This window comes from Penaeus vannamei, chromosome 26, assembly GCF_042767895.1.
Source record: "Penaeus vannamei isolate JL-2024 chromosome 26, ASM4276789v1, whole genome shotgun sequence".
Taxonomy (NCBI): Eukaryota; Metazoa; Arthropoda; class Malacostraca; order Decapoda; family Penaeidae; genus Penaeus; species Penaeus vannamei.
This window is the reverse complement of record NC_091574.1, coordinates 1,395,987-1,405,986: the sequence shown is the minus strand read 5'-3', so window position 1 is coordinate 1,405,986 and position 10,000 is coordinate 1,395,987. Positions and strand designations below refer to the sequence as shown.

Genomic DNA, 10,000 nt, shown 5'->3' with positions numbered 1-10,000 from the left:
ACTATGCAATTAAAGTATCTTTTCTAGTTTGAATATCTATTCACTTTACGAAAATTAAATAAAAGATGGAGAGAAAGTATTAGATATTGCGTCATGAAAACAAACAGAAAATGAGACATACATATGATTTTTATTTTTGTTGAGTCGATTTTTTTTTCTTTTTTTTAGTTTTTTGTTTATATATCTATTTATTTTTAAGTTTTTTGTTTATTTATCTATTCATTTATTTTAAATTGCAGTTCGGGCTACCTGGGAGAGACGAAGTTCAAAATAATATTAAAGCAAACTATTTCTTTTTTCTTTTTTTTTAGATACGTGATAATGAATCGAATTTTCTTTCTTCCATAAGGCTTCTCGATACATCTTTTGGTGACTTTTAGTGTGTCGAATTTCGAAGCCTTGCAGTTTAAATAACATTTAGAGTTCTTGTATTTTAAAATGATGTATGAGATTCTTGTAAATATTTCTACAGTAGTTACTATGATATGAATATACAGTTATTAATAATGTGTATGTGCTGTGTGTGTGCATGCGTGTGTGTTTGCATGTGTGTGTGTGTGTGTGTGTGTGTGTGTGTGTGTGTGTGTGTGTGTGTGTGTGTGTGTGTGTGTGTGTGTGTGTGTGTGTGTGTGTGTGTGTGTGTGTGTGTGCGTAGGTGCGTGCATGCGTGCGTGCCTGCCTGCCTGCGTGTGTGCTTGCATGCTTGTGTGTGTGTAATTCATGTTGAACAAATTGCAACAGGAACAAGGTTTTTTCCAGTTTTTTTATTTTATTTTATTTTTCCCAGTTGTCTCGCCATCAAAAGCATACTTTCAGAAGCCACAAATGATTGACTCCATAAGCACATATACAAAATAAAACGCTTTTCCTGTTTGAAAAATATATTTACACATTTCTATAGACTATAAAGATACTGAGATCATGTACATCTAAAATATATTTTTTTGGTGAAGCTTCAATCCATTGTAAATAATTTCTCTAGATTATGAATTCGAGATACACAATAAAATTCTAGAATAGTAGTTATTTTGAAGGAATGGGGAAAAAGGCAAGACCTCTTACGAAATGAAATATAGGTAAAAATTACAAAAAAGTGAAATGTTGATAAATAGATTACGATCTACGAGAGAAGGAAGACGCAATTTTAAATTCCTCTAGAGTCAGGATCTCGGGAAGTAATTAGATGCTCGCGAAGTCGATGTTCCGAATTTCCTAGTGGCATCGGTCACCTTTCTCTCGCCTATTCCACGACCTCTTCCTCCTCGCGTGGCTCCTCCGCGACCTCCTCTGCCTTCTCTTCTTTCTCCTTGTCTGTTGCAGTGGAGGAATTTAAAAGATAAGTTTTAAAAATTCTCAAGAGATTTGATTGAGATTGATATTAGTCTTATTATGGTTATTTTGATTATGCTGTTTAATATAAAGTTGCAGTTATATTGTTTTATTCTCTTTAAGCCCTCGAGAAGAGATTCCAAGATAGTTCCTTCAGATTAGATTATAAAAAGGAAGTGCCTTTTTCCACTGATCTTTGTACTTGCTTCACTAGTCAATACATGTTTACACTAATCTTTTTCTATCAAACTTTGAACTCATCTATCACAATGAAGGAGCATGGAGTGACTGAGCAATGTGAACTCTCTTGTGTAGTTACAGCAGATACATACACACGTATGCGTAAACTTGCGCGCACAGCCACGACTATACCCACCGCCATATCCACGCCTAAACCTACACCTGTGCCCATGCATATGCTTACCCCCACACACATGCCCATACTCCTTCCCTGTTATCATCTATACACATGAATAGAAAAACACAATACCGTGTTGATACTGTGGTAGAAAAACCCACAATGCACAAACTACATTTATTGAGGAAAGTGAGACAATAAATCTAGTTTGTGCATTGTGGGTTTTTCTACCATCTATACACATACATTCTGTAGGTTCCCTGAGATGCAAAAAAAAATGTTTCAAGGGTTCCTCTAAGGTGTAGAGATGTGAATCCCTGTTCTAAACTTATTATAAAGGTTTACATGATCTTTTCACCCCCAATATATATTAAGCAAGATATAAAGTCAGTAATATCAAGATTCTACTTGATATTGAGCTTTGAATAAATATCTATTCAACCACATAAAAAAGACATTCTTGACAAGATATATAAAAAGTCTGAATTTACATACAGTGTAAAGAATCAAAAATATCTTAGCAAATCAAAAATCAAAGACAGACATCTTATACTGTATTCAATATCAATCATCCTACAGAGGCAATAAGGAAAATAATAATAATAATAATAATAATAATACAGAAAGAATGTCATTACTTACTTGCCGTCAGCTACAGAGCCCTTTGGCTGACTACCAGTATCTCTGTTCGTCGTTCTTTGGTAATTTGCTCTTAGTAAACCATGAACTTGAACTGCAGAGACACCAGTTGGTTCAAAGTATTTTGGATCCAAACCTTGCATACTGAAAATATATATATATATATAAAATTATAGGTTAAGCATTTAATAAATTACAGGTAAAAGGAAAAACTTGGTGAGAAATTTACATGGCATAGCATAATGAAAATTATTCAATGCGTAACACTTGATTCCCAAGATTCTATACAAGAGCATGAAATGGTAAATCAGTTGAGAATTCATCTGAGAAAGTTCTTCAGGAATATTTAAGATCCAAAGTATTGCAGACTGAAAAATATATACATGTTATATACTGCGTCTCTTAATGGTACTGAAAGACGTAAACCTGAACTATTTGAGAAAAAACAGCAACGGATATACCCAAGTAAACAGTATACCTTGGTTTATATTTTGGATCGAAACCTTGTAATATGTATGTAACTTATAGAAACTGATGAATGCAACTTCCATACACTGTAACTGAGAATATCTCAGAATATGTAGACTAAAGCACTGTGAATCTACAGTAAAGCTTGTGCAATGAAAAATATCTATCAGACAATACGAGAAATTTTTATTCATACGTAAAGCTTCTTATCAAATATGTGCTCTCCACATACGAGTCACAGCCTGTCTTCTATCAAACCATGTACCATCAAGAAAACTTTCTTCCTGTTCAAATTTCTGGTCATTTAAGAAAAAGCATATTTAAGATATGTATAAAAATAGGACATGCAGCATAACAGGATCTTTATCCTTGATATAATATTCTGACAGGAAAAGTAACAGACACTAACACAAACTACTTCTGTAAGGTCTAAATCATTCTACACTCAGCCACTGATATATTACAAAAAACACAAGTCTCTAATCAAGTTTATCATCTCTATTCTAACCATATACAAAATAACATGATCTAACATGACCCAAACGTCCATTAATATAACAGCAAGACTCACTCACTTTTCTTTATCGACAGGTGATATATCTTTTTCTGTGGGAGAAACATGAGAAGTACGAGGACTGATTTCCTCTGGTATAGGTGGAATGTGGCCAAAAGTGCGAAGTGAACTCTGCAAAACAGATTACAGGTTGATTATTCCAACTGATAAAATATTAAGGATATTTCCTGCATGTTTCATATTCATTTCCTTGTCTTTACTTGCCATAGCCCACTTAACCTTATATTCTTGCATACATTTTTGATTGGAGTAAGTGTGCTGTGAAAGAATACAATACCTTTACAAAATACTTGTTTCACTCTAGAACCAAAACTCCTTATTCTTACTGTTAAAAAACATTTGGTATAATAAAGTTTCATTCTACACTCCCTTTTATCTTAACAAAATAATAACATAATGATAACATAACAAAGCAAGAGCTAACCATCGTTGAGTGACCTCCTGCTGACCTGCCACTGCTACTGACAGTGGGCAAGGAGCGCAAGGTGTTTGAGAGAGGTGTGGAGTGTGCAAGTTCTGCGGGCAAGCCTGTAGGAGGGAAGCGAGGACCTTGCACCCCATGGCTCTGTGACGTAAGGTAGGCTTCGGTGAGGGGAGCCCGCTTGATGACAGCTCCAGCTATTTCTGTTTCGTTGAGCTGCTTGTTCAGCCAAGATATCACTGGAAGCATAAAGATATATATATTTTTTTATATTCTCTGAGAAAACATTTACTACTTACCAAATGACCCTCTAGTACAGTGGTTCTCAATCTGGGAGTAATAAGCTATTTCTATGGGGTTATGCAGCACTTTCTAAAAGTAATTGACCTTTGGAGTAAATGAATAAAGAATAATAAAAAATTAATGAATGAATAACAAAATAGACATGATAATAATAAGTAAATAATAATAAGTCATTTACATTTGCATTAAGACAATAAAATCCTGAATATAGATTATTATTGGAAAGAAGAATTGACTACCTTTTGGACCAAACTGGAGAAGGAAAAAAAAAAACAGACCGAAATATAAAACAATAGAACAAACCCCAACCTTTCTCATTGGTTTCAAGCGTCTTTTCATGCTCCAGCAGTTTCTCCTTGGCTTCTCGATTTTCACTCTGGAGTTTCTCGTTGTCGAGCGTGAGCTGCGAAAGCTTGGTCGCCATCTGCTGCACCTGATCGCTCAATTCTGCGACTTTTGAGTCCTTCTCTGTGACCAGCTTGTCTTGCTCCATTAGGGCTGCTCCTCGAACGTTGCTCTATAATAATGGGAATGGCGCTCAGTGGAACAGGTCAAGGAGCAGATGTAAGTTACTGACATTTCGGTATCTCTGAATATTCATCGGAAATGCATTAGATTGGCAGTTCAATGCAGGTGGACAGTCATCTTTCCAGTCATCAGTTATTTGTTATCAACCAGTTTTATATCACTAATTTCCTCAAAAACACTTTCTAATTTCTCAGTTTGCTGCAAAGACCTGCCACTACTGATATTTGCAATACAATGATACCCCAATAATTACAAACTGTCAAAGCACAAATTTGTCAAAGAAGAAAGAAAAAAAGACGACAGCCCTGAGATGAGACTATCGAGTAAAATATCCTTGAAGAGGTAATTCGTCCATTTAACATAGGACAAGTTGCCTGTGATTTTTGGTCTTCCTTCTTCTGTTAACCCATTAATAGCATGTTTCTGTGCTGTCACTGTGCCAATCAGTCTATTAATAAGCTTTATTAGCCTTATGTGATTTCGCCATTTCTTTAAATTGTAGGAAAATTTTGTCTTCTAACGTCTTTAACATCCATACTGTTATTAATATTATTGACATTATGATTATAAATAATGGTGTTAAATATTACTAACACCAATAATAATAAAATAATAAAAAGAATTCCAAAGATTAAGGAAAAGGGTAAATAAGTGAGATTGGTAAAACAAAGAACCTGTCAAGCCATATCTGGGTAAACACAATTAAATTAAGACCATACTGTGTTAAAGTGAGGGAGCAAGTGCACTTTGCGTTGATAACAATGATGACGACAGGAGCAAAAAAATAGTTTATAATAGAACGTTACTTAAAGGTTCACAAAACATACAAACCAAATCATGACAACTGACATTTTTTACTACTGACAAAAGAAAGAAAAGAATAGAATAAAAGAGACTTTTGCAAGCAAAAAGAAAAAACACAACTGCCGTCCTTACCGTCATGTGTTCCTCTTTGATTTTCTTTTGAAGTTTCTTGATCACATCCAGGCTTTTTTGCAGTTCCGCATACAGCATCTGGATCGAATTTTCCCTCTTGGCAAGTTTTTGCTGTTTTTCCTCAACTGCCTCCTCTAAACTCCGCTAGAAAAAGATGCATATTTGATATATCTCATTCAAAAGTCAACAACACTAATGTTTGCCCGTGTCACATTCAAGAATCTAAATAATCCTCAAGATCTTGCCTCAATAAAAAATACACATAATATAAGTTGTTCTAGACTACTCACTCTGAGCAATGCCTAGATTCAAAAATTTCTCAGGGACGACAGTTACACAACTCTTTCAGTATATCTGTGCATGGCTATCACATACATTCAAGAATACTTTAATAACAATACAAACACCACCTCAATCTCACCTTCTGCTGCTGTAGAGATTCTAGCATTTCCTGCGTGTGCCCGAGGCTGGTGTCTTTACTCCGAAGTTCGCCCTCAAGATGAGAGACTCTCGACTCTAAGTCTCGCACTGTGATGAAGAGTATTCTTAAGTGTGGGCATGGTTTTCCCCTATCTATATACATTTCCAAATCTTCCCGGTAGTTTTACTAGCAGAGAAAGCAGCACTTAAAATCAGTAACATCTTTAACTCATAATAACTAACCTGAAAAATAATTCATCTCAGTTTTTAAATACACATTGAAGCTAACAAAACCAAGACAAGGAGACGAACCTGCAGATGATTTGGAATGGTAATCTTTGTCGAGATGAGCATTTATCTTCTTGGTGTGGCCCAGTTCTTGCCGGCAGCGCTCCAGATTTCCCTCTGCACTTGAAAGTCGACTACGGAGTTCCCTGGAATGCCAATAATGAATAAGTTTATATCAGGGGTAAGGAATAACTGCATATTAATCTACCTTTCATCAACAAGTTCATAATTTGGCTGGTGAGATCCCTGGAGCCAGAGTTCCATTAGCCTTATCTGATGCCGAAATTAGGCAAGCCAGACTAAGAGCATTCTTGGCCCAGATCCCAGTAATTTTTCCATGTGCATTGAGGATCGATGGTTTATAATCATCTCAGAAAATTGTCAAATGTTACAATGTACTTATATCATTCTGAAGCCTACGTAATCTTGCCCATTTTTTGGAATGTGACCAGAAAAGGAGTGAGAACAGCTGAGGTGGCTACAGGACCAGGGATAAATCTGACTTGTGGAACCTGAGTTTTTAGAACAGCGATGCACTCCTGGTATATACTACTTGTTTTTTTAATCTCTTTTCTGTTCTTTACATCTGTACAGGTAAACCAATGACATTCCACAATCTGCACCTTCATACTCACTTCACACTGCCTTCTGCTCTCTGTTTCTTTTCCATGAGTTCACTATTTTGTGCTGTGAGAGAGGAAACTTTGGCTTGGAGCTGGTCTATCCGATGGCTCATTTTGGCCTCCAGGTCACGTCTCTCACGGTCGGCTCTCCTATCAGCATCGCTCTGTACCTGAAAAAAGAAATGCCTTCTATTTTATGAGAAATTCACTGTCATCATATCATTCCTGTGATAAATCCTGTGGTGATTCCTGTTCTTATTTTATTTAGTTAAATGTGTCCCTGCCTTGAGATAGAAATCCAGACAGAAAAAAACAAAAACAAACTGTAAAATGTACACTGATCAGAATACCGACCTTCAGAAGTTTGTCCTTCTCCTGGTTAATCAGTTGTGCTTGCTTCTCCGAAGATAAGGCAATTTGGTGATTTAATTCAGACCTTAGTTCTTGGGCTTCCCTTGAGGTCTTGGCCAAAATATCTTGAGTACTTCTTAGTTGGTGTTCTAATTCCTTTGCATTTTCTTCTGCTTCTCTCTCTTTGAATTTAACTTCGGCCTGTTAACGATTGAATAAGAAAAAGATATTTGGAAATGTAATACTTTACTCTCCCCCACACTACAAACAAAATGACAATAATACAAAATGAATAAAAAATAAATAAACAGCCAACTCTCCCACACTGCAAACAAAATGACAATAACATAAACTCAGTAAAAAATAAATAAACACAACAAAAAACAAAAAAATACCCTCGTATCATCCAAAATTCCTACAAAGACATGTACCTTAAGAGCTTTGCAACATTCTGCTAGGTGACTGAGTTTCAGCTGCGTCGAGGCTGGAGTGAGAGTGAGAGACAAGTGACACAGATGTTTGAAAATGTTAACTTCCACAACCTCCAATGCTGCATGGTCTCCCCCACTGTCGGAGCAACGGAGAGCAAGTACAAATCTGCGGGAACATAAAAGGATTAAGATGAGCCATAGGATCTATGAAATTCAAATGTATTTAATCCTTTTATATCTGAGTAAGCATGCATTCTACCAAATACTTCACTTTTATTTATAGCTATTCAGAGTAAAGAAAAGTTGATTCAAACTGAAGAAACATAACTAGGCATCGCAAAGAAACATTTTCTGTACAAGTGAACATGTACACTAGCTGTCAAAGAATCTTGATTGTTAATTAAGAACGGCTCTTGGTTTCTACTACAGTGGCTGGAAGGTGTAGAATCAAAGGATCAGAAAACTGTTATTGAATCATTATCATGTGATTACTGTTAGTCTAGCTAAATGGATAAGCTTACAGTCTCGGAACTAAGGGCGCTGGAAAATCAACAGTGTAAATGTTCAGTATTTCATTACATCTTTCATGGTCAAAATCAATACTTTATAAAATAGGCTACTTTTCATCAAACTTTTGTTTATTCTTTCTAAAGTAACTTCTTGAAATTCTAGCTGATCGAATTGGATATAAAGGCAAATACAGTACTACATGTATATATCTCAGCATAATATATCAAAATGATAATTCAAATATCAAAGAATCACAATTAATTTTGATATTACACCTTTTTTCAGTAACAAAAACTGTTCTATAACCTGATCTCCACATATATACACATATATAAAAAATTTAAACAGAATCTCTCTCCATGAACAAACACACAGTCATTGATTCACCTAATTTTCCAAAACATTATGCAGAATGCACAACTAGATCTTTCTTTGTACTTGTATCCTAACTTCTCATTAGGTAATGGATATAAAGATAATTTATTGTTAATCGCTACTTACTTGGGTGAGTCTTTGTTACTTTCTCTGATGCATGTGTTAACAAGCTCAACAAACTTGTGTGGGAAAGCACTGAAGTCAATCAGAAGTCCTTGACTCTGCCGCAGAGAATGATAGTCCTCCTCACAGACAATGCACGTGAACAGGAAGAAAGGGTCACTATCATCAGTCAGTCTCACTAATAATTCCTGGAAAACATAGATAATCTTAGTGAAATATACATATCTCGAGTTGCAATAACTATTCAACAGATGTATACTATCACTGATGCATCTGAAATCTCGAGAAGTAAAAAAAATCTTATTATAATTATCCCTAATATCCATACTTCTTACTAGTAAGTGTGATTGGTATGGATCCTTCATTCTTTATAATCTTACAGTCTTCAGTCTCTATAATCTTATAACTTTATAATGCTGCAATCTCAACCTATTACAGGCTCTAAATACCATCTACACATACCATTTACAGCAGGCAAAAATACAATCATTCCTTACTTTTGATGTTCCTGAAGACCTTCCACGGAGTTCCACCAAGAGCCTGAGCCTGCGGAAAGTGGCTGCAGCAACAGCACAACCAGCCTCGATGAATTTAATGCAGACCTCACAGTTTGCAAGGACTTCCCCACCGCTTTTGCCTCCCAAAATTTCCATCTTTGTTTAGCTGTGACAAAATTCAATAAGAAGAATTTTAAAGATAAATATACATATATCAATTTGCACTGACTGAAGAATATTAATTATTTCCAACCACTCTAAACAGCAAAAAATAGAGCAATTAGGTTACCTTGCATACAACTTTCAGTCTGAATCTCGAACGCAACCCCATCAACTCCCAACAAAGACTGTTCCCTTTAATTTTCCTCTGTATTTTTACTAAAACCTAATATTGCAATGTAAAATGAAGATTTTTAATGTACATAAACTTTTAATAAAATATATACATATATGAACAGGATGCAATTCTCAAGTACACAGAGAGAAAAAAAAAAATTAACAGTATGAACTTCTGAAAAATAAAACAAACAGCAAACTTTTTAAGTCTATACAGAACAGCAACATATCAACCATCTCAAATAGCTTTGACTCCCAGCTACCAGGTAAATGTACTGTTGACTGTAGTTATCTTTTGTGAATTTTGTTCAGCTACCAAAGAAATAATATGCAAATAATAAGATTTCATCTTTCTCTCCAAGATCACTTTGGGTTTCTCCATCCACAGCAGCGCATAGCATCAACAACAGGAACCAATCTACACACACACAAAAGTAACTATTATGGTACATGCTCAGATAAGTGTATATGGTCTGTCTACACTCACACA

General features: G+C 35.4%; 1 protein-coding gene across 1 annotated transcript in view; it reads right to left on the bottom strand.

Annotated features, from left to right (window-relative positions):
* Positions 1-1,016: 1,016 nt before the first annotated feature.
* LOC113821486 (spindle assembly abnormal protein 6 homolog) overlaps positions 1,017-10,000 on the bottom strand; it is a 9,955-nt gene continuing 971 nt past the window's right edge. The window contains exons 2-14 of the mRNA XM_027374001.2: positions 9,175-9,340; positions 8,681-8,865; positions 7,670-7,835; positions 7,242-7,439; positions 6,900-7,057; positions 6,289-6,410; positions 5,978-6,084; positions 5,557-5,700; positions 4,402-4,609; positions 3,793-4,028; positions 3,370-3,479; positions 2,330-2,470; positions 1,017-1,311 (exon numbers count right to left, since the gene is read on the bottom strand). Coding sequence (XP_027229802.2) covers positions 1,161-1,311; positions 2,330-2,470; positions 3,370-3,479; positions 3,793-4,028; positions 4,402-4,609; positions 5,557-5,700; positions 5,978-6,084; positions 6,289-6,410; positions 6,900-7,057; positions 7,242-7,439; positions 7,670-7,835; positions 8,681-8,865; positions 9,175-9,330 — 2,082 coding nt within the window. The 5' untranslated portion in view covers positions 9,331-9,340 and the 3' untranslated portion in view covers positions 1,017-1,160. The remainder of the gene's footprint in view (positions 1,312-2,329; positions 2,471-3,369; positions 3,480-3,792; positions 4,029-4,401; positions 4,610-5,556; positions 5,701-5,977; positions 6,085-6,288; positions 6,411-6,899; positions 7,058-7,241; positions 7,440-7,669; positions 7,836-8,680; positions 8,866-9,174; positions 9,341-10,000) is intronic.